Raw genomic sequence first — 24,997 nt, 5'->3', positions numbered from 1 at the left:
AATCAACATAGGCTGAAATGTGATTGTGTGCAATTAACTGTTCCCAGATGATCTGCAGACCCAGAATTATTCACTGAAAACAATCATGAATAATTAATACATTTTAGAAAGATGCAATTTTTCTTTGAAAAAAAATTCACAAACAAAAAGAGAAGCAAAATTCTTAGACTAAATTGCTTAATCTGAATTATTTGCCCAGATCTATTAGACAGTTTACTTGCAGGTGTGACTACAGTATTGTTATGGTTACAAAAGCTTCCCTCATGCACTCCTTGTGAGTAAGAACCATGTACCAAAGATGAATGACTGTCAACCTAAGGATCCATAAAAAGATACGCTCTAGTTAAAACAAGAATTAATGCAGGGAAGTCCTATGGCTGGTGTTATCATAGAGAAAATCAGACTAGATGATCACAATGGTTCCTTTGCACTTCTATAACACCTTTCATGAAAGGATCTTTAAAGTGTCTTTAAAATGTTAATTTTCAAAACATGACTTTATTTACATAAGTAGTATAGTCTTTATTTGATAAACAGTCATCTTAGGTATAAGCAAGTTAAGCACTTTGACCAAAAGTCCTAACAAGTCACTGGGCAGAGCTAGGAATAGAACTCATGAGAGCTCCCAATCAGTCCCCTTCTCTGATCACTAGACCATAACAGCATGCCTGACTGACCATCCACATATTACATGTCATTACTGTGAAAATGTCTTACAATTTCAAATATGTACAATTAGAATTGTTTGTTCAATTAACTGTTCAGAAGAGGTGCTCTAATCTACTGCAATAAGTGAACATCCTCACAGTGAACAGATTAACTAGCATAACTAATATAACATATGATGTTGTTTAGATAGGTGGAAGACCTATAGTAATTCTCAGGGTAGTTAAATAACACCAAGAAGGATTCTTGGAGCATTACTCATTTAAGTAGACCTTATTTGCACACTGTCCTTGAAATCAGCATGCATTAGAACTGCAGGGTTGCATCAGTAATATTAAGCTCCATTATAAGATTTGGTTGCTTGAGCTAAGAAGAGAACTGCAGAGACTCAAATTCCGATCCTGTAAACACTTACCAGATGACACAGGCTTTTTCATGTGAGTAGTCCCCTTGACTTCAAAGTTTGAGTCAGACGACTCAAAGGAATTGTTGCAGAATCAAGTCCTTAGCCTTTGAGAGGGAAAAAAACAGCATGATGTTTTCTCCTTTAGTTTCAATGCACATCTCTGAGCCTTCAAGGAAAACTCTTCCTATCTAATTTGTACAGCAAACGACAACTGAAAAGAGTTCAGTGGAGGTCGACTGCCACTCATTTAATTTCCCATGTTAGGAGGCTAAGAAGGAATTCATCAGTTTTACCCAGGAATTACATCTTGAGATTTTGAAAGAGAGGGCAAAAAAAAGTCATCCTTGCAGTTCTGTTTTCTATTTATTTTTATTTATTTATAAATAAATATTCCTTGGAGGAAAAAGTTCTACAGTAATGACTCCAAACTTGGACTAAATATGCTATAGGGACCAATCCCAATTTGGTGGGGATGGACTGGATGACCTAATAGGTCTTTTCCATCTGACTTCTATTATTCTGTTAACTTTATAAGCTAAAATGGCATTACTACAGGGTTTGAGGCTCATGTAAGCATTATTTCAATGTAAAAGTTACAAGTTTGCACCCCTATTCAGATCAAACACATATTGAGAGTTTTGCCTGATTAAGGGCTACAAAATTGGGCCCAAATAACTAAATTCTTTCCACAATGTCTACATTTGTTTGATTAGATCTTATGAAAAAGCATCTAATACCCCTCAAACTAAAATCACCTGTGAATGATACCACTCCTTATCTTTAAATCAGCTACAGTTTAGTGTTTTTTGGTGACAGAATAAACACTGCCATTCCTTTTTAAATTTATATTTGATTTTAATATGCATAAAATATCAGTTAATACAATAATAAAACATTGGAATGAGCTCACTGGAGATATATAATATTAAGTGAAACAAAATATTGTACAACTTTGTGATTTAATGATGTAACACACACTTCAAAATTTCATCCAGAGATGAAAGCAGGTAGGGAATAATGTACATAACATACCAAAAATGAGGAATTGTAGAAAATAAATTACTTTTATGCTTCCAATAATTTTAAACATCTAGTCGTGTAGTTTCCTTCTCTCCTGCCATGCTTGAAGAGATCTGCAGCGTTGTTTTTTATTATTGTGTTACAAAGCAGCATTTTGTTTCTAGTTTGTTAGTTTATTTTGGAGAAGAAATTGCTTTGGTGTTGTTACAAGCAACTGGAAGCAGTTTAATCACAGCAGCTGAAAGGCTGAATTTTAAACTGGGGACACACAAGTTAGCATTACCATCCAAAATCAATGAAATAGTAACTCCTAGTGGCCATAAAGGGAAATTGCACCCTGAACACTAATAAGCAGGCTCATTACAGCGGGGAAATCCTGCTGAGAAAATTAGAAGCATAGCAATGCGTGATCACAAAATAATTTTCCTTTTTTAAAAAAGAAATAAGTCTGAAGATGCTTCTTTCTAAAGCTGTGCAAAATATTAAACTCAAATATACAATGGACCTAAAATAAAACCTTAGTTTGAGTTCAATCTACATTTGAAACCAGCACTGCTTTGATAGAACTTTTTGTGTGCATGACTGTGAACTATCCACAGAAGTTTTCTACAAACTGTTTATTGCCCTATCTGGGTATCTGTAAGCACTTTCATGCTATTCATCATGGTGTATTTCAAGTTGGTGCCAGGGTATTTGAGAAAGGTCACATGTAGTATTTCTTTCTTGGTCTCTGCTTGGCTGAGCATCTTCCAATTTAACAGGAGCATCCTCTGACCAGAAGCCATTTTCAGTTGGTTTTTCAGTGAGAGAGGTTGAATTTCAGCTGAATTATCTGATTTAGTTGGAGAATTCAGGGAAAAAATGCATTTTCCTCCTAGCTTTTTGTTTATGTCTGACTCCAGCAGGCCTAATATGTGGTTACTTTCTTTCATTGCCTGAGTTTGTCACACCTATCTGATTATTATGTTATATTCTGACTCTCACATCATGTTGTATCGTGTCATCATCAGAAACTTCCCTGCCCCCCAAAGAGAGTCAGAAACAATGAGAGCAATAAATGATGCCTCTGTATGCAAAGCAGCAGGGGATTCTTCCCAAACAGGCAATATTATCAGGGGACTGTAGTTGAATGTGGGAGAGGTTGAGTAGGTGCAGGGCTCATTTAGCTTCCTTAGTACTGACCACCTCCTCATCAGGCAGGTCTCCCTTCAAACTCAGAGAGTTGCTGCCCAAAATGTGCTTGTGACATCTGCTACTGGTTTGAGACAGGAGTAATACAATAACATATCACCTTATAAAAGAGCTGAGGAAGCTGATATGGAGGCCATGAGTGAGGCAGATAGGAGGAGCACGGGCTACCAACACTGATGAACAGGGATGAAAGAACTTCAGTGCCCAGGAGGCACTTAATTTACCATACAGCAACTACAAATGGAGGATCCTTACAGATTTATTTTCCAATACAGCAACATGGCTTAGAAGGGGTCTTGACGGGGCCTGAGACATCCCCAATACCAGGCCCACATGCCATACTAGGGATGGGTTTCTTGAAAGACCTGAGTTCTTATCCTTAGCGTGCGGAGCTGATCAGAGAGCCAAAGATCAGAGGTGAGATGAGGGCACTCCCTGCGGAGCAGGGCTAAGCAAAGGGTTGCCTAGGACAACAGTGTGACACCCATCTCCTCTATTTGCTTCTCCATAGGGAGTTCAGGGCTTAGCAGGGTCCTGAAACCCTCCAGTTGTAATCTTCATGAATGTGGATTTATACTAAATGTGGGCATTGTCCACTTAAGTAGAAAGCTCCTTCCAGGAGAGACTACAGAATGAGATAAGAGCATGTTCTAAGTCAGTTGACCCCATCTTGAGTTGGAGTGAGTGGAATAATCCTGACTGAATACAATCCCCTGACCTTCAACCATCAGGCTCCTATGTATATTGTGGCTACTGTTGGCAAAGGCTGGAGGTTTGAAGTCTTCTGTAACCCAGGATCACGTGTTTCAATACTTCTCACAAGTAAGGGCACGGAGTTCTGGTTGGGGAATGAAACAATAACCAATGGAGTCAGTGGATACTGACCCGTTATACATTACCTTACATTACCACCCAGGTCATGTGATTGAGACAGGACATAAAGTTAGTTTCTCTTACCAGTACTTCTCATGCTACTCTGTATGACAGGGGCCAATTCTTTTAAAGACAGTTGATATTAGCAACCAGCGCATTACCTGGGGAGATACTGTGCATTGTGTCTTTGGTAACATACTGGTTCAAGGAGTTGGCTATTAATCCTGAGGCAATCCTAGAAATGGCTGCCACTGGATCCCATGCTACAGCACTATGGAGATGGTTTTTACTGAGCCAGTGCAGGCTGTGAGAGTGATTCTTCAACAGAAGAGACAGTGCCTACAGAGTCCTAAGTGGCTGCAAGCACCTGTTGAATAATGGTAGTTGCTCCAAAGTGATTTTAAAGACTGGAAGAACAAAGAGTAGAGTGGTGCCAGGAGGAAACCAAACTTTGCAGCCTATCACCCCAATGACTGAATTTCTCAAGAGAACAATGGACTCTGTATATAAAGACAGAAAGACTCCTGCTAATGAAAGCTGTGCTGAAGTAACCAGACTCTCAGATACCACCTTCTGTTTGTGCTACATTCTCATAGTTGTTCTAGTGATGGTTCGGGAAAAAGTGCTTAAAAAGGTATGCAACTACATCATGTGGCTGCTTCCTACACTAATTAATGTTAGTTGTTTTTTTAACATTATCTGTGCTCAAAGGAAAACCTATACACCCCTATAAACATATTACATTATATGATTTGTGCTGGCAGGGATTAGGGGAGTGCAGCACACTCTGACCACACTGACAGCCCTGGAAAATTCACTATGTTGGAAATGCCAGAAGTGGATGGCATAAAACCAGTTATGTGACATGTGGGGAGTCCCCTTTATAGGAATAATTCCCATCAGGGGTTGTAGTGGATTCTCCATCACTGACTATTTTTAAATAATTCCCATCGGCCGCTTTTCCAGAGCAGTGTAAATATGACTTAGTGTAAGGTAGGATTTGACTCCATTATATCAATAGAGACCTGGTTTTAAACAGATGCAACTGCATTAAATTAAATGGATGAGCACTTGTTTATACCTGGTTTTGATTTAAAGCCCATGTCTGTATTGAGTTCTGCCCCATTTCCATATATTGATTTACCTAATAATGACCTTCAGAACACATTAGTGCTTCTTTGGTCTCTCTAGTCATATAAGTTATATAGTGTAGATAGGTGGGAAAAGGTATCCAATTTGTTTTTTGTGCTTTTCAGCAATTTGTCTATAGAATGGAGCTCTGTCCCAAGTGAAACTAAGGCAATGCTGGAATTTTTCAATGACCTGAAGTGTTTCTTTGGCACGCAGGACACTGAGTGACTACAATCAATATGTACCACACTGAATAGTTGATAAATTGGAATGTGTTCAGAGAAGAGCCATGAGAATGATTAGAGGATTAGAAAATATGCCTTACCGTGATAGACTCAAAGAGCTGAATCTATTTAGCTTAATAAAGAGAATGTTAAGGGGTGACTTGATTACAGTCTTTTAGTGTCTACATGGGGAAACAAATATGTAATAACAGGCTCTTCAATCTAGCAGAGAAAAGTATAACATGATTCAATGGGTGGAAATTGAAGCTAGACAATTTCAGACTAGAAATAAGGCATACATTTTTGACAATGAGGGTAATTAACCATAGGAACAACTGATCAGGGGTTGTAGTGGATTCTCCATCACTGACTATTTTTAAATCAAGAGTAGATGTTTTCTAAAAGATAAAGACATATGGACTGCATGGTACAGGAGGTCAGACTAGATGGCCTTGGAATCTATGAGTTTCCACACTTCTTCCCTCCACCTGCTTTTGTAAATAGACAGAATTCTCGGGAGGATTGCACTTCCCAAAATAGGCAAGAGCAAACACATTACTGAACTTTAAAATACAAACGCCTCTGACTCATCTGAAAGAACAGTTTCTCTAGCCCATAGTGGCATTGTCCAGCTAGAGTAATTCTGTGGGGAGACAGAAACATTGAGTTATTTCCTTTTGGTCTGTCCAATCTCATATTTGACAGGCATGTTAGAGGAAAAGTTCAATGACAATTTGTTTCTGACTGTTCTGGGTGAAGGCTGAACCTATGCTGTACTCTGCTTTTATTCTTTGTCTCAGCAGTTATGCAGAAATCTTATAAAGCTTTCTTTTGGAATTCGCTAGCACCTGATCATACAAAGCAGTTAAGGATGCTCCTGCTATCCTGCATCTACAATTCTGTGGGTCTCTTTGCATCCATCAACCTCATCTTGTGAAAATTTCATGACATTTAGAAAATCAGTTCCGAGTTAAGTTAGAAGTGCTGTCTCTGTTTGATCTCAATAGGCCAAATCCATCACTGGAGTGAGTGCAGCTCCCATGGGCTTCAGTGGTTCAATTCCAAGACTGAATTTGGCTCACATTTTATTTTTTTCTCACTTGAAAAACAACAGCAGCAACAAGAAGTGAAGATTCCATTTGTCTCTGCTGACTGGGATGTCTGAAATAAATCTGTGTCTCCCCAGCAACATCAACATTGCACTAACTTAGCCCAAAGGTCCTGCAGTTCACATTGTGAGGCGAAATTGAAGCAAATGATCTCAGTCACTTTCATTTGATTAACCCTTCATTTTATTACAATAATTGAATGACACTAACTAAACGTCATGTCCATGCTGGCATAACTGATCACCATCCACTGTACCTCAAACAGAACTTCTCATCTTCCCTCCCAAATGCTCTCCTCTTCTATCCTGCTCTATGACCACAGACAGCTCCACCTTCCTTCCCATTACACGGGGTTACAACCTCAGTGTCATAGCATGGAGAATAAGTCCATCAATGGCTACTAGCCAAGATGGTCAGGGATGCAATCCCATGCTCTAGGTGTCCCTAAGCCTCTGACTGCCAGATGCTGGGACTGGATGACAGGGGATGGATTAATTGACAATTGACCTGTTCTATTCATTCCCTCTGAAGCATCTGATGTTGGCCACTGTCATAAGACAGCATGCTGAGCTACATGGACCATTGGTCTGACCCAGTATGGCCGTTCTTATATTGGCCTCAGTTCTCCTTCTCCCCTTACATCCAGCTTTGGTTGCTTCTTCCTCCATAACATTTCTAAATGTCATCCTTCCCACTACATAGACTGCTAAAACACATGTCCATACCTTGATTGTCTCTCACTAAGCTACTACAGAGTTGCCTCTTCCTGGTATATTGGAAGGTTTGGCCTTCCCAAATCAGAGCGTATATAACAGCTAGGTGGTATTATTAAATTCCTTGGCTGCACGTCAAAAAGCATAGGGGCAGGATTCTGTGAGCACTGCATCATCCTGGAGCTAATGATTGAGGTGCTGGAGCTTTTACCACTTCTAACCACAGTGAAAGCTTCTGTTTGCATCTCTCTCAGCTTTTGTGATGGGACATATAAACCCCGTCCAGTCTCTGACCTTTGGTGTCTCCCCTCACTGCAGATGCTTCCGTGGAATGCAACTGAAAGGACTTAATACTACAAGCAATAATAAAGTAGAAGAGTGTTTGGGAAGTTAGGAAAGTCAGCCTGCTACAGGTAGGAGACACACCTAGGGTATGTCTACATTGCAGCAGGGAGCCAGACTCCCAGCCTGGTTGGACAGACTTGTGCTAGCAGGGCTCGAGTTAGTGTACTAAAAATAGCAGTGTGGATGTTGCAACTTTGGCGCAGACTCAGGTTAACGCCTGAGCTCGGACCCAGGGGATCAGGTGGGCTTGCAAGCCCAGGCTCTGAGATCAGAGAATAGGCTGTAATCCTGCCCTGTTGCCTACAGAGAAGGACCAGGAACTCATAGTGTAGTCAGCTAAGCTGTCCTTAAGCCCCGCAAGGATTCTTCAAAGAAAGGGCCATATCCAGCTGCCTCATTAGGGCAGCTTTGTGTTGCCAGAACATTGCAGCTGCAATATGGCTACAGAGGTGAATATGAGTTCTCAGGTTAGAAATGTGGTCAAGTTAAATTCAGCTCATTAGCCTGCCAAAATTATATTATTTTTAATAATTGATGGATCAACAGTGTTGAGTAATATAAACCAAATAAACATTAGTATCTAAAAGGAGTACTTGTGGCACCTTAGAGACTAACAAATTTATTAGAGCATAAGCTTTCGTGGACTACAGCCCACTTCTTCGGATGCATACAGCAGTCTGCATGCATCCGAAGAAGTGGGCTGTAGTCCACGAAAGCTTATGCTCTAATAAATTTGTTAGTCTCTAAGGTGCCACAAGTACTCCTGTTCTTTTTGCGGATACAGACTAACACGGCTGCTACTCTGAAACCTGTCATTAGTATCTAACACTACCTTAATGGTCTCTGTCCCTGTTCCTCACTTTGGTGCCTTTTATCTATCTTAGATGTTCTCTGAAATGCTTTGTATGTGGGATTCCCAAACATTTCCCTATAAAGATCCCCTTTCTGACTTTCCAAATACTTGTGACTCTCCATGAATCCTTTATCTATTACAGGGTTGTGCAGGGAGGTGAATAGTGTAACTCTCTGAGCCAGCTGAGTCCATTGGACCAGAGGGGAGATTCATGAACTGCAAGGCAGCATTAAGTGCTTGTTTTATTTTTCTCTCCCCCTGCTCTGAATTGTAATTCAGCATTATTTTGTGTTTCTCTCTAAAAATTATGAGATTGGTACTTTCTAACAACAAATTATGCACTACAAAAATCAAGCATGACTGGGATTGTGGTTAAAGATTTGTAGCAGAGTAATAAGTCAGCTGTTAGGGACTACAGCTTTCAAGCTCAATAGTCATCATGGTATTTGCATCACCTTGATTTTCATTCAGTTTGAATGCCATCTTACTAAGCAGTTCTCCATCTATTGAACACCCATTATGTGACAATAGCATGTGGTCATCCAGAATGCAAGAGAAATATGATTGTTTCATTAGGTGTTGGATTTTTGTTTATTGTAAATATATGGACAATTTTCCATTTTTAAAAGTCTATACTTTAAACTCCGTGATGTTTCTTCCTCCATTCAATGTCCTTGAGGGAAGAAGAGTCACACCCCATAACTTAGGAAAAGCAGCTTTATGTATATTTACGATCTATGTATCTGGCTCTGGGATTACATGATCTGGGTGTCCCTGCAATTCTTAGGGTGGCTCACTAGGTTTGCCACAGCAGTGCTTTTCCCCTGCATTAGGTATGTCTGGGAAGTAACTGTATGATGCTTGGATTCCCTGAGGAACTGCAGCTATTTTCTGAGGACAAGCTTCATATGCTCCATAGACCCAGCTATATGACATTGATTTGAGGGTGGGGTGAGGCTCATGTCTCTTCAGCTCTGTTCCCTACACTCTCATTCAACCCCAGCTCAATCCTGCAGAATTACCAGACCTAACCATTCAAAATCATAAATTGCCCTCCCCCAATAACTCATGAGTTGGGCTTAAAAATCATGAGAGTTTAGAAACCAACCCCACGGAAAGGGCACTTTGTATTTGCCTTCTAGTGTCTGGGCTGAGAGGATGTGCTTGGGTCACAGTTTTCAAGTTTTGCTCTGCAACTCTGTGGACAGCAAACTCTCAGTTTTAATTTTAACAAAAGTTCCTCTCCTATTCACAGGACTCCAGGAGCTGGAGCGTAAAAAAACCCTCACCCCAACTATCACCTGTGTAACACTGACCCTTCCCTCCTCAGCACCAGCTCCATGCCCCCTCCGGCTCAATTTACCTAAAAGCCATTCCTACCCTCCCCCAGGCCATCCCTATCCCTTCAGCACCACCTCCCTCAGAGCCAGCCCTATCTTCCCCCAACCCCATCCCTGACCCCCCAGTGCCACCTCCCCCAGCACCAGCCCAAACCTCCCTGCAGCACCATCCCTGCTCCCCTCAGTGCCACCTTCCTCAGAGCCAGCCCTATTCTCCCCACAGCACCATCCCTATCCTCTCAGCACCACCTCCCTCATCGCCAGCCCAAACCTCCCCCCAGCACCATCCCTACCTCCCTCAGAGCCATCCCTATCCTCCCCCCAGCACCATCCCTATCCCCTCAGCACCACCTCCCTCAGCGCCAGCCAGACCTCCCCCCCAGCACCATCCCTACCTACCTCAGTACCAGCCCTATCCTCCCCCAGCACCATCCCTGCTCCCCTGAGTGCCACCTCCCCCAGCACCAGCCCAAACCTCCCCCCAGCACCATCCCTATCCTCTCAGCACCACCTCCCTCAGCACCATCCCTATCCTCCCCCCCGACACCATCCCTGACCCCCCTTAGCACCAGCTGCCCCAGCGCCAACCCAAACCTCCCCCCAGCACCATCCCTGCTCCCCTTAGCACAGTCCCCCCATCCTCCCCTCAGCGCCATCCCTATCCCCTCAGCACCACCTTCCTCAGCACCATCCCTATCCTCCCCCCCCAGCACCATCCCTGCTCCCCTGAGTGCCACCTTCCTCAGAGCCAGCCCTATTCTCCCCACAGCACCATCCCTATCCCCTCAGCACCACCTCCCTCATCGCCAACCCAAACCTCCCCCCAGCACCATCCCTGCTCCCCTTAGCACAGTCCCCCCATCCTCCCCTCAGCGCCATCCCTATCCCCTCAGCACCACCTCCCTCAGCACCATCCCTATCCTCCCCCCCCAGCACCATCCCTGCTCCCCTGAGTGCCACCTTCCTCAGAGCCAGCCCTATTCTCCCCACAGCACCATCCCTATCCTCTCAGCACCACCTCCCTCATCGCCAACCCAAACCTCCCCCCAGCACCATCCCTACCTCCCTCAGAGCCATCCCTATCCTCCCCCCAGCACCATCCCTATCCCCTCAGCACCACCTCCCTCAGCACCATCCCTATCCTCCCCCCCGACACCATCCCTGACCCCCCTTAGCACCAGCTGCCCCAGCGCCAACCCAAACCTCCCCCCAGCACCATCCCTGCTCCCCTCAGTGCCACCTCCCTCAGCACCAGCCCAAATCTCCCCCCAGCACCATCCCTATCCTCTCAGCACCACCTCCCTCAGTGCCAGCCCAGCACCATCCCTGCCCCCCTTCAGCGCCCGATCCCTCCCTCCCACCCCGCTCGCTGCGGTCTCCGCCCGCCCTCCCAGGCAGGCTCCTCCCTGTCCGCCGAGGCCGGCGTTGTGCAGTCGCGCGGCGCCGCCTCCTTTCCCCGCCGGCCGCGGGCGCGGACGGGCCTGGCCGAGCGTAAGGCCGGCGCCTCCCGCCGGGGTGCCCGATGCAGCGCACGGAGAAGGTGCTGCAGCTGCGGGGCCTGCAGGGCCGCTCGGTGCGCATCGTGCGGGAGCACTACCTGCGCCCCGACGTGCCCTGCCGCAGCGCCCTGTGCCGGGCCGCCTGCCCCCGCGGTGAGGGGGGCCCGGGGCGGCTGCGGGGAGGGCAGCAGGGGCTAGTGGCGGGAGGGTGAGAGCCCGAGGGCGATGGTGCTGGGGGGATAGGCGGCCGGAGGGTAGGAGGAGTCAGGGGCATGGGGGCTTGGGGGTCTAGGAGGCAGAGGGGGGCCCCAGGAGTAGAGGGCATGAGAGGCTGGGGGCACAAGGACTATGGTGCTGGGGGCATAGGAGGGCAGCAGGGCTGGGGGAGCATGGGGGAGGGTGGATTTTAGGGGCTAGTGGAGGCTGCTGGCACCAGGTTTAAGGATCCCCAGAAGTAGGGTACAGAGGGGGGGTCACTCAGGAAGCCAGTGGAAACGGGTCGCAGGCACCGGGTGTGGAGGGTGAAAGAGGGGATGCAGCCGGTGTAGGGTGCAGAAGGAGACCCCATGGGCTGGTGCTACTGTAGAAGTGCAGAGTTATGGACCCCGTGGGAATGGAGGTTTGTTCGTAATTCTGAAATGTTCCTAACTCTGAACAAAATGTTATGGTGGTTCTTCCAACCGTTTACAGTTAAACATTGGTTTAATACAGCCTTGAAACTTTACTATGCAGAAGAAAATGTGCCTTTTAACCATCTTAATTTAAATGAAATGGGCACAGAAAGTTTCCTTACCTTGGAAAAAATGTTTTAAACTTTCCCTTTATTATGTTGTACTTGTCTCTCTCTCTGCTGCTGCCTGATTGTGTGGTTCCCAATGAGGTGTGTGCTTGACCGGTTATTTCATAACTCTGGGGTTCATAACTCTGAGGTTCTCTGTAGTGGATGGGGTGGCACCGTCTGTAAAAGACACTGGAGTCGGGGGTGCAGATAAAGGCACCAGTGGCTGGTTGAGGGGCCTGGTGGTATGTTGATATTAGGCACTGATAGAGGAGATGGGGTAGAGGTTAGAAGACAGTAGGTGTAGGGTTTGGCGGTCACAGGCATGTACAGGAGGACTTGGAGGCACTAATAATGAAGCTTAGTTTTCCCCAGCCAAAGCTTTTGGGGGTGCCGTACAACAACAGATAAAATAGTAGAAGGGGGAAAACTGAGTTCACAGGTTATAAATATAATTGTTAATGAGACTAGTTGCATTGTATCAGTTCTTAGGAAACCTGAGAAAGTCAGTCAATTTGTCAGGATATGTGCAGTTTAAATATAGTCGACCAATGCTTGCTGTAAATGCTGCAATCCCATGTTAATAATGGCATTAGGAACAAATGAATAGACAGAGAAAAAAATATAGCTGATCATAAGAAAACATTATTTGCTCTCCGACAACCCAGGAATGCTAAATAAAATTAAAACAATGTTGAGGAACATTTTCCAATTTATTTCTGCCATGAAGGATTTCTCAGGAAGTTTTAGAGAGCGAGGCCCAGCAGAATGTGTTTCGCAGGGGTCGGCAACCTTTCAGAAGTGATGTGCCGAGTCTTCATTTATTCACTCTAATTGAAGGTTTTGTGTGCCAATAATACATTTTAACATTTTTAGAAGGTCTCTTTCTCTAAGTCTGTAATATATAACTAAACTATTGTTATATGAAAAGTAAATAAGGTTTTTAAAATGTTTAAGAAGCTTCATTTAAAATTCAAATAAAATGCAGAGCCCCCCCCCAGAACAGTGACCAGGACCCGGGCAGTGTGAGTGCCACTGAAAATCAGCTCGCGTGCCGCCTTGGGCACATGTGCCATAGGTTACCTACCCCTGGTGTATCGTCTTTCTTTAGGGTAAACAATAGTGATATTTTTAGCTCTGAAACCTTTCCTGTTACAGAAATCTTTTCTCTCCAAGCATATACATTTGTGGAATATTTTATATAGAAATATGGGTAAAGAACTCTCTGGTAGTAAGTGGGTATGACCAAATCATGAAATCTGTGGAAGCAGTGGTATGGAAGTACTTGTACCTCTTCCTCTTCCCTCCCACACCTGGAATAAATCATAAGAGTTTTTGTTTCAAATACTTAAAAAAAAAAAAATCTTTTCATGTGAAAGTAGAGAAAATTGATCTGTCCTCTGCACTTTAAGTGATATATTTTGTAATGAAATCATATTTTTGCTCACTTTAGTTTTTTAATCGAATTTTCACCAGATTGTTCCATCGATGGAGAGCCCTTATGACCTCAGTCACAGATAATAAAGTTTGAGAAGGCTGTATCATATGTCGTCACATTTGATTTTATTCATTAGAAAAATATTGTATAAGAGAGTTAAGGATTAATATGATTTTATTCTGCCCTTCAGGGAAGTTCTGTGGCCTGTGTTATGCAGGAGGTCAGACTAGATAACACCGTAGTCCCTTTTGGCCTTATAATCTAAGAATCTGTGTAACTAGGATTTCCTGGCATGGGGGCATTATTAATAAACCACAATTGAAAATGATGTTTAAACTTTTAAACTTTGAATTGTATTTTAGATGGGAAATTGTTGTCAGATGATGTGACTCATTATGTTGTCCCTGACTGGAAGATTGTTCAAGATTACCTTGAGATTCTTGAGTTTCCAGAGCTGAAGGGTATTATCTTCATGCAAACAGCATGTCAAGCTGTGCAGCATCAAAGGGGTCGCAGGTATCTATGCCATAATCATTTACTACTTCTTTAGACTTGTAAAATTTGTAGGAATTGACATGGGAAAATGTAGAAGTATTTAAGTATGGAAACCTGAGCTCACCAAGACACTGATTATTTCTAATGTTTAAAAATCCCTCAAGAAACTTTATAATGTAATTGTTGGGGGGGAGAAATTGTGATTAGTTGGATATTCAGAAGCATTATTTTCTGTTCCTCTTTCACAGGATAAGAGCAATAGTACAACTTGCATATTATTCAGCAATCAGATGCCTTCTTAGTAGAAGCAAAAGACTGTGTGACTGCAGTTATTGCATTTTACATTAAAAAAATACATAATTGTAAAGTAATATAATTGTATACATTTTATATGTATAAAAGTGTTGTACATGGCTTACTTTTGTGTTTTGTACTGTGTATTTCTTTTATGTTACTATAAAAATGTACTATAAAAATACTATAAATAGATCAAACTGTAGATTTTTTTCTGGCTAATCTGTTTCTGAAATACACTTCTACCCCGATATAAAGCGACCTGATATAACACGAATTCGGATATAACGCGGTAAAGCAGCGCTCTGGGGGGGAGGTGGGCTGCGCACTCCGGCGGATCAAAGCAAGTTCGATATAACACGGTTTCACCTATAACGCGGTAAGATTTTTTTGGCTCCCGAGGACAGTGTTATATCGGGGTAGCGGTGTAGTTAGAAAATTACTTGACTCAGACATATTTTGTTGCTACTGTTACGCTCTTTCATCTTTAAAAGAAAAATCTAAATGCTAAGTATTACATAATCAATTTCAATTTTTGGTCACTAAAATATATTTCTTGGATATGCAAAGGTTAATAGTAGTATACTGCAGAAACTATGCAAGTTAATACCCAAAAATTAATCAAGGTTTGTCTAGCTGAAGTTGGTCATAGGAATATTACCTGTGAATATTTCAAAGGTTAGATTTTAAGCATGCTTAATGGAAATATTTCTAATCCCTGAGCGGTTGTAAGCAAAATACTTCTGGTTATCCCACTATTTGCCTTTCTAGCCCTGGAACATTTCCCTGGCTATGTTTGTTTTCTTGTGAGTGGCGTGCCACAGCATTTGGGGCATATATTAGCAATATTTTATGGCATAATATTTGACCTTATGTCTTGAAGTGTATGTTCTCTAAGAACATCTTAATCTTGTTCCATTTTTACATGATGATGCCTGATGTGCTTCTACGCAACATATAAATCTTGTTGAAATGTTAAAATATATGCACTGGAGATGTGAGTTCATTGGATCTCTGGAGGCAAAGCATCTGCTGAGTAACTCCTGACTAAAATTCAAATCAGCAGTTTTTCCATTGTTTTAATTACTTGTCTTGTAAACAGTTTTCTAATAATAATTATGCTTAATTTTATTGAACATTTTGAAGTAATGGATAGCAGTTAGAGGTTTTCAGGGCTTCTTACCAATTTCTGACAAAATTTTAGATATTTTCCTTGAACAGAAATATAAACTTACTATTTTCATGGTATTATGACTCCTTATATTCAGGGAAAGGATTAAATATCAGACCTGTAGGAAAAAAACACTTTGTTTATAGAAATCAAATATTTTAGAGGAATTTTTTTTCATTATTATTCAAACAGCAACCTAAACATGCAGAGCACTTTACATACAAATATGACAGTGTCCACATCCCACTGATATTCCAATCTAAACTGTTAACTTTAATGTAAACTGTAGTTTTATTAAAAACTATCATCATTTTCTTTATAAATCACCATTTAAAAAAATTAACACACAAAAAAAGCTGCCATATTATCTGTCTTCAGGCAAACTTTGAAACAAAAGGAGTGTGCTTAACTTTATGAATGAAAAAGAGGCTGAAGACAGAGGCACTTTCAGAAGAGTTTAGGCCTGAATTTTAGGACATGGGGGGTTTATTTAAGATTATAAATAGAAGCCTGAAATACACATTTAACAAAATGAAACTAACTGGTCTGTATTTGTTGTGCCAAAGAGTGAAATGCAAAAAGTAAACACAAATATTGAAAGGTAAATTAGACTTTAAGAATTATATCAAGTATTTATTACTGCAACATGATGGCCTGGATGAATCGTGGGTGGCAGGGATTGATTTTAGACCTCTGGATTAAAAGCAAGAGCCTCTACTGCAGAGATGAGCAAACTAAGGCCCGTAGGCCACATCCGGCCCATGGGACCATCCTGCGTGGTCCTTGAGCTCATGGCTGGGGAGGCTACCCCCCGGCCCCTCCCCTGCTGTCTCCCCTGCCCTGCAGCTATGCCACCGCGCGGGTAGCACAGCTGGCTCCGGGCAATGCAGCTGCTAGTCCTGCCACTCTGAGCGGCATGGTAAGGGGACAGGAAGCGGGGGGGTTGGATAAGGGGCAGGGAGTCCTAGGGGGCAATCGGGGGTGGGAGTGGATAGGGGTCAGGGAGGGTTGGATAGGGGGTGGGGCCCCAGAGGGGCGGTTGGGGGGGGTGTCCCGGGAGGGGGCGGTCAGGGGACAAGGAGCAGGGGGGGTTGGATGGGTTGAGGGTTCTGAGGGGGTTGGGGCCAGGCTGTTTGGGGAGGCACAGCTTTCCTTACCCGGCCCTCCATACAGTTTTGCAACCCCAATGTGGCCCTCAGGCCAAAAAGTTTGCCCCCCCTGCTCTATTGCCTAAGCTAAAAGATCCAGGTCAGTTAGCTCAAAGGCTTTAGCAGACTCATAAACCTCTGTTTGGTCCAGCCACAGGGAGGGGACAGGGAGTCACACTGTGTGTTACAGAGTTAAGAGGTTGTCTAAATTGACTTGTAACCCAGCAGTCTCATTAATGAATTAAGCCTCACAATCTGACTTTGAAAGGTGGTATGATCCCCATTTTACAAAGGGGGAAACTGAGGCATAGAGAGGCTGAGGCTTGTCTGATGTCACGTAATGCTTTGGTGGGAGAGGCTGGGTAAAGCGTTGGTGTCCTGATTCGCAACTCACTGGCCTAGCCTATAGCTTACTCTGAAAATACTGTATTGAAACAGCAAAGTATTTTTAAAAATGTTTGGTGTATACATACTGTTTTAGTGACTGTTCATTTTGCTCTACAAAGGTCAAATCCTTTTCCCGTTAAAGTCAGTGGCAAGACTTCCATCAACTATACTGGGATCAGGATTCAGCTTTATAGTGTTAAAACTAATTGTTGTAATTTTCCTTCATTTTCCCCCCTAAATCTTTAACTAGAGTTGAAACAGCATTATTAAAAAGGTGGCACAGTGTACGTTTGTCTTGTTTATATTCCAGACAGTACAACAAACTGCGAAATCTAGTGAAGGATGCCCGTCATGACTGTATTCTGTTTGCTAATGAATTCCAGCAGTATTGTTATTTGCCAAGAGAGAGAGGAGAATCAATGGAGAAATGGCAGACCAGGTATGTTTTAACTAATAATGGAGGTATTCAATTTTGCATGGAACAAAAAAGGCATGACTGTATAGACCATTCATGTCTAGATGCTAGGGCATTGGATATATAAGACATAAAGCTGTCAGACTACCTGGCCATAAGGTAATATAAAGCATTTGAAGTCCTAGGGTATCCTTTTGTGATTAAGAATGCATTAAATTTTTTAAAAATATATTTACCTCTATTTTTATGTAATCATAAGTTTGTAATAAGTAGATAAAAATAAAGTGAACTGAGGTAAATTCAAAGATGGGTTCTGAAGAGATCTTTAATTGTAGAAAGTAGAACACCGTTTTATAGGAATCTTCAGGCAGAGTAGTTGTAGGCCCTTTCTGAACAGCAGCACAGCACTGTGTCTATAATGGAAATAACTTTTAATATTCTTATCACAATAGTCTTCTGGAACACATTAAGCCAAACTTCCAAAACTTTGATGCTTACTTTCATGCAGAAAATGCATGCAGCAACAGACCTGACTTTCATGCTTGTACAGTATTTACATATTCAGCTTGCATTCTATTTGCATGGTCAAAGCAGCATTTGCTCACACAATTACTTGACTTGCACTTGCAATTGTAATGTACATGCATTTTGAATTTTTTAGGGGATAAGGGGGCCTGAGCCTTTTAAAAATAAATCGATCCATTAATTTAAGATACATTACCTAAACCAGTGTTTCCCAAACTTGGGACGCTGCTTGTGTAGGGAAGGCCCTTGGCGGGCCGGGACGGTTTGTTTACCTGCCGTGTCCGCAGGTTCGGCCGATCGTGGCTCCCACTGGCCACGGTGCACCGCTCCAGGCCAATGGGAGCTGCTGGAAGCGGCGTGGGCCGAGGGACATACTGGCTGCCACTTCCAGCAGCTCCCATTGGCCTGGAGCAGCGAACCACAGCCAGGGGAGCCACGATAGGCCGAACCTGCAGATGCGGCAAGTAAACAAACCAGCCCGGCCCGCCAGGGGCTTTCCCTACACAAGTGGCGTCCCAAGTTTGGGAAACACTGACCTAAACCATAGACTCTCATTGACTTCAGTGAAAGATGGATTGGGAGGAACTTGCTTCCTTCTCTCTGAGGTACTTGAGGATTTAGGGTGTGCAGAACTGTTGTGGCCAAGATATGGTGTTCTTAGGCACTGTGCCTAAAACTTCTCACATACAGAAGAGCAGCTCTGGCTAGACTTTTTACACCTGCTTTGGAAAGTAATGAAGTATATTCCCACCAATGCCTGCTGCCAGACATTATTGTAGGTGCCAGAATGTTAGAAAAATGGCTACATTCCAACTTGTTTTACAACCTCGCACTCAAAGGTGCGCTGGGTCCCATGTGGATATGTTTTAGGGAAAGAATGAGGCTCCCTGTGCTATCTTTCTCTCATAGAGCACTCATAATTTTGACTAATATGTTGGCTGTATGCTAACCTGATTTCCAAATCTCAGAGAATGCATGTTAGAAATGTAATCACTGATATGTAGCCCCTAGAAAATGTCTTAAACGTAACAGATGCGATGTGATAGACATGTTAGTGTGAACTGTACTTTTCTAGGAGTATTTACAATGCAGCAGTATGGTATTATAATCACTGCTTGGGTCAGCTGCCGGTTGTTATGGTAACAGAAGATGAAGGTGCTATCAGAGAATATGGAGGTGAAACGGAAGGAGTGTTTGTGATTTCATTCAAGGTAACGTGTTAAAAGAAATAGAAGAAAGTTGCCTTTGTGCAACATTAAAATAATGATAAATTAAGGACTATAACATATAATGAGTATGTTAAGCCATCTCAAAGACTGCATGTAAAAATACTACACTACTGACTTTTACCTCATTTACATAAATGAAAGCAAGGATTTGAATACTAGGAATACATCAGAGCGGATAGAGGTAGATAAAATGGAGGAGGTCTGGAAGAAAACGGCAGATGCAGAAAGTGCAGGCTGTTCCTTGCTCATGCTCAGATGCTTTGGGGGCCTTTCATCTTTTTTCCAGTTTTTGTTAAATTTTATGTTAGTGAATGATGATAGACTGAAGTCTTCAGTGCAGGTACTGCGCAGGCAGCACAGCATAAGATTCATCTTCATTGTTCTGCCAGTGAGCCTCAGCCTTGAGTAGTTGGGACTGTCTGTAGTTATGGGAAGGTAGTTCACTCTCCATGATCCATTCGGTTACTGGCCTCTGTTTTGAGACTGCCAGTGTGTATGTGTGTGTGGGGAGGAGGACAGTTGATGCGAATTGTTACGTGGACACTCTTTGATTAGTAACCAAACTGAAACTTCACCCATTCACTCATGTAAACCACCAAATATCTGCTAAGTGTAAATCACTTCTGATTACTACCAAGCTGGCTTGTATTCAGTCTCATGACTTAGTAGTGAAAATACTATAGGTGGTGAAAGGGATGTTGTCAGGCTAACAATAACATTTAAACAAACCAACAAAAAACCCACTTTGTTTTAAACAGCATCTTCGATTTTTAAAAATGAAGTAACTTTAATTAAATCTAGTTTACTTTAAATTAGGGCTGTCAATTAATCGCAGTTAACTCACGCGATTAACTCAAAAAAATTAGTCGCGGTTAATCACAGTTTTAATCACACTTTTAAACCATAAAATACCAATTGAAATGTATTAAATATTTTTGGATGTTTTTCTACATTTTGAAATATATTGATTTCTATTACAACACAGAATACAAAGTGTACAGTACTCACTTTATATTATTTTTTATTAAAATATTTGCACTGTGAAAATGATAAAAGGAATAGTAATTTTCAGTTCACCTCATACAAGTACTGCAGTGTGATCTCTTTATCATGAAAGTGCATCTACAAATGTAGACTTTTTTTGTTACATAACTGCACTCAAAAACAAAAAAATGTAAAACTTTAGAGCCTACAAGTCTACTCAGTCGTACTTCTTGTTCAGCCAGTCGCTAAGAGAAACAAGTTTGTTTACATTTACGGGCGATAATGCTGCCCACCTGTTAATTACAATGTCACCTGAAAGTGAGAACAGGCTTTCGCCTGGCACTGTTGTAGCCAGCGTCGCAAGATATTTATGTGCCAGATGCGCTAAAGATTCATATCCCTCTTCATGCTTCGGCCACCGTTCCAGAGGACATGCTTCCATGCTGATGATGCCTGTTTAAAAAAAATAATGCATTAATTAAATTTGTGACTGAACTCCTTGGAGGAGAATTGTATGTCTTCTGCTCTGTTTTACTGGCATTCTGCCATATATTTCATATTATTGCAGTCTTGGATAATGACCCAGCACATGTTTGTTTTAAGAACACTTTCACTGTAAATTTGACAAAATGCAAAGAAAATACCAATGTGAAATTTTTAAAGATACCTATAGGACTCAGCCCAAGGTTTAAGAATCTGAAGTGTCTTCTAGAATCTGAGAGGGATGAGGATGGAACATGCTTTCAGGAGTCTTAAAAGAGCAGAACTGTGATGCGAAAACTACAGAACCCAAACCACCAAAAAAGAAAATCAACCTTCTGCTGATGGAGCTGACTCAGACGATGAAAATGAATATGTGTCAGTCCGCACTGCTTTGGATCATTATCGAGCAGAACCCGTCATCAGCATGGATGCATGTCTTCTGGAATGGTGGTTGAAGCATGAAGGGACATATGAATCTTTAGTGCATCTGGCATGTAAATATTTTGTGATGCCAGCTACAACAGTGCCATGCGAACACTTGTTCTCACTTTCCGGTGACATTGTAAACAAGAAGCGGGCTGCATTATCTCCTGCAAATTGTAACCAACCTTGTTTGTCTGAGCAACTGGCTGAAGTAGTTACTGAGTGGAGTTGTAGGCTCTAAAGTTTTACATTGTTTTATTTTTGAATGCAGTATTTTTGTACATAATTCTACATTTGTAAGTTCAACTTTCATGATAAAGAGATTGCACTACAGTACTTCTTATTAGGTGAAAAATACCATTTATTTTGTTTTTACAGTGCAAATATTTGTAATAAAAATAAATATAAAGTGAGCCCTGTACACTTTGTAGTCTGTTTGTAATTTAAATCAATATATCTGAAAACGTAAAAAAATCCAAAAATATTTAAATAAATGGTATTCTATTATTGTTTAACAGCGCGATTAATTGTGATTAATTTTAATTGCTTTACAGACCTACTTTGAATTAGATCTTTCAAAAAGTTATTTCATTTTTATAATTAAAATGTTATCTGAAACTAAATGATAAAAAACCCTTCTACGGTATTTATGGTAGCAAAGTGATTTAGTGGGGTACTACACTGTTCTTCTCTAGCGATATGGATTAATGGAGAAATGGGTTTGTGGTATTTAGGGTACTGACCACCAGCACCACTATTGTAGAGTCTGCACAGAATTCTGTTGTGAATAGAACCATAGATCTCTATTTAAAATCTTTTGTGCTCTGTTTATAATGTGTATATACAGAATTACTTGGATAATTTTTGGCCTGACTTAAAAGCTGTCCATGAACTCTACGATTCTATACTTCAATCTCGGCGTGAACGAGAGTGTGAAAGCCAAGAAAACAAAGGGAAGGAATATCCTGAACATCTTCCTATGGAAGTATTAGAGGCTGGGATCAAATCTGGACGATATATACAGGTAATCTATTATTTATAGAGCATACAAAGAAAGATGAGGCCCTGTGCCAAGGAATTTATAGTCAAACTCAGAAAACTGATATATGAAATAACATTAAATGCAGAAGGTTGGGAGAATGCATTGGCAAGGGAACATGTATTATAAGGCTTCAGGAAAAGCAGTGTGGTGAGGGGATAGGCTAAAAAAAATGGAAAACTGTTCCCAGAATAGAAGTGACATGAAAGAAAACAGAGAGGTAACAGTGAGAGAAGGGATTGAAAGGAGTGTAATGAGCAAAGAGGGAGTATGAGGTGGATAACAAGTAAACTTTGAGAATCTTTTTGTTCCTTTCCCCTTCTTCTCAAATAAAATGAAAAAGTTCATCAGATGAGAGTCCTGCGGGTGCCATAATTTTTTTTCTTCAATTTCTGGCTTTCATGGAAAAGGATTTGATGGAAGTCTGTTGGTGCTAATCTTCAACTGGCCTTTAAAGATCATTGTGTGACCACATGATTCACACATCAGTTGGGAAAGTAGATACTGTGTTCAGAAGCAACACATCTATTTTTTAAAAAATACAAATAAAATATGAAGATCTAGAACCTCTCATCTTTTGGTTGTCCGTTTGAATCCAGTTCAGGTCATTAGTAATCAGAATTCTATACCAGGTTATGGCTATTCATTGGCTTATGTTCATCTGTTAGTGGATACATGTCCATGTCATGAAAAATAAAAAAACACTATAAGAGGCAGTAACCTGGTACCTTTATTGGCAACCTCAGCAGAAAGGCAAGAATAGAATACACAGCCTGAATTTTTTTGCCTCTTAGATGGTACCTCTGAGTCAAGATGGGGCAGTGCCATGTATGTAAGTCTGCACTGACTCTGCTTGTGGTCTGCCTAGTCTGTGGATAAAAAGAGAGCTTCAGAGATTTCATCAGCGCTACATTAAATAAAAAACATCTAGAAAGAACGTTTGGCTCTTTCAAAAATTCAGTATTTCAGCTCTATTCTATGAAGTATGCTCCCCACAAGGAGAAACCGTCTTGTTCTAAATTTCCTATGAAAATGATTAGGAAACATTTTTAAATGGATTTTTAAGAAGTGAGTACTTTTAATGTATATAAAGTTGGTCATTTTGAGGTGTGAAGATTTTTCCTCCCTGTAGTTGCATCTATTAGTTAGTGACTGTTACTTTATTTTAGGGTGTCCTGAATGTCAATAAGCACAGAGCACAAATGGAAGCTTTTGTTCGACTTCAAGGAGCCAGTGGTAAAGAAACAGGTGAAAATATTTCTAATAAAATGCTATATTTAAAGACTAGTTTAAGTGTGTTCTATGCCACCTTCTGGGGACTCCTTCCAGCTTACTCAGGAACAACGGATCCAGGCTCTCTACAAGAAGCCATGCAAACTCTTCGGTCAGTAGGACAGTGGGAGAGAGAATGCAAGAAATTGGGTTGGTCAGGTTTTCTCCGTGTGCTGAGAAGGACTCTGAAAACTGCTCCACATGTATCCCCTTTAAACAATAATCTGTATTTCAGTCTCCCCTTCTCCCACACTGTACAGTTTAATGGATTATGGCTCTGTCTGTCCTGCTGAATGGTTTGGACCAACCCTGATGCCCCATAGTAGGACAAACACTTATGCATGTGCTTAGCTTTGTCTTCAAGTAGACTACTCACATGATTAAAGTTAAGCATGTGCACAAATGTTTGCAGGAAAAGAGCATTGGTCATTGTGGGCTGATGACAATCTGATTGTTTTATCCAAGACTCCAAATACCAACTGCTTAATAGCTTTTTAAAAAACTAAGAGAGAGATTCCTCCTGACAATGTAGCATTGGTACTTGCCAACAATCTTTTTTGAGAGCAGTCATATAAGAACTGCCAGATTACTGCAAATTATTGTTTCAACAAAAAAATAGCCAGCGGAGGAGTGGTGTGAATTTTTAGGACTGTTTTATTATTATTTTAAACCTAGATCTCCAAAGTGATATACTTATTCATGGTACCAAAGCTCGGAACCGTGCAATCCATGGTGATGTAGTAGCTGTAGAGTTGTTACCCCAGCATGAATGGAAAGGAAGAACTGCTTCCCTTTGTGAGAATGATACTGAAGAAAAGGCACCAGGTGACACCTCCAGTGAACCTATGCCCACAGGTAAAGTAGACAACAGTGCAAAGAAGGTTGAAAGTATTTACCTTCCTCAATTTATGGGACTGCATTGTGCTTGCGGTTACGCAAACTGCCCCCTTTCCCAAATTTCCATGTTTAATCATGGAAAGGGATACCATACTAATAAACAAGATTGATTGATTATATATTACACACACAACTACAAACAAAAACATTATTCAAGTTGCAAAGTCAAGTACTCTGAAGTTAGGAAATGGCAGAATTAAGGTGGTCTATGCACCCTTTAATCAGCCTCCTTGTACATGTACATTATGATACACGATCACATACTACACCTCTACCCCGATATAACACTGTCCTCGGGAGCCAAAAAATCTTACCGCGTTATAGGTGAAACCGCGTTATATCGAACTTGCTTTGATCTGCCGGAGTGCGTAGCGCCCCTCTCCCCCCCCCGGAGCACTGCTTTACTGCATTATATCCGAATTCATGTTATATCGTGTCGCGTTATATTGGGGTAGAGGGGTATTTTTTTCCACAGGCCCCTCTTTCAGTGCACCGAATGGACAGTGCTCATTAAATAAACAGCTGTTCTGTATTGTTTTCACATTGCTCAATGTGTGGCTTTATGCCTTATTTACTGCAGTCTATTCAAACGAACGCCTGTTCTCACTTTCAGGCGACATTGTAAATAAGAAGCAGGCAGCATTATCTC

At 41.7% G+C, this 24,997-nt stretch overlaps 1 protein-coding gene across 3 annotated transcripts in view; it reads left to right on the top strand.

Annotated features, from left to right (window-relative positions):
* Window positions 1–11,310: 11,310 nt before the first annotated feature.
* Window positions 11,311–24,997, top strand: part of DIS3L (DIS3 like exosome 3'-5' exoribonuclease) — a 30,929-nt gene continuing 17,242 nt past the window's right edge. The window contains exons 1-7 of one of the 3 annotated variants that reach the window (XM_054041406.1): window positions 11,311–11,523; window positions 13,949–14,102; window positions 17,392–17,520; window positions 19,097–19,232; window positions 21,988–22,164; window positions 23,349–23,427; window positions 24,127–24,306. In XM_054041406.1, the coding sequence (XP_053897381.1) occupies window positions 11,394–11,523; window positions 13,949–14,102; window positions 17,392–17,520; window positions 19,097–19,232; window positions 21,988–22,164; window positions 23,349–23,427; window positions 24,127–24,306 (985 nt within the window). In that variant the 5' untranslated portion in view covers window positions 11,311–11,393. The remainder of the gene's footprint in view (window positions 11,524–13,948; window positions 14,103–17,391; window positions 17,521–19,096; window positions 19,233–21,987; window positions 22,165–23,348; window positions 23,428–24,126; window positions 24,307–24,997) is intronic. The other 2 variants (XM_054041407.1, XM_054041408.1) reach the window with 2 other exon arrangements.

Source organism: Malaclemys terrapin, chromosome 10, assembly GCF_027887155.1.
Source record: "Malaclemys terrapin pileata isolate rMalTer1 chromosome 10, rMalTer1.hap1, whole genome shotgun sequence".
In the NCBI taxonomy this organism is placed as follows: domain Eukaryota; kingdom Metazoa; phylum Chordata; order Testudines; family Emydidae; genus Malaclemys; species Malaclemys terrapin.
Note: the sequence above shows the minus strand (reverse complement) of the source record. Positions and strands in the feature narration are given on the sequence as shown.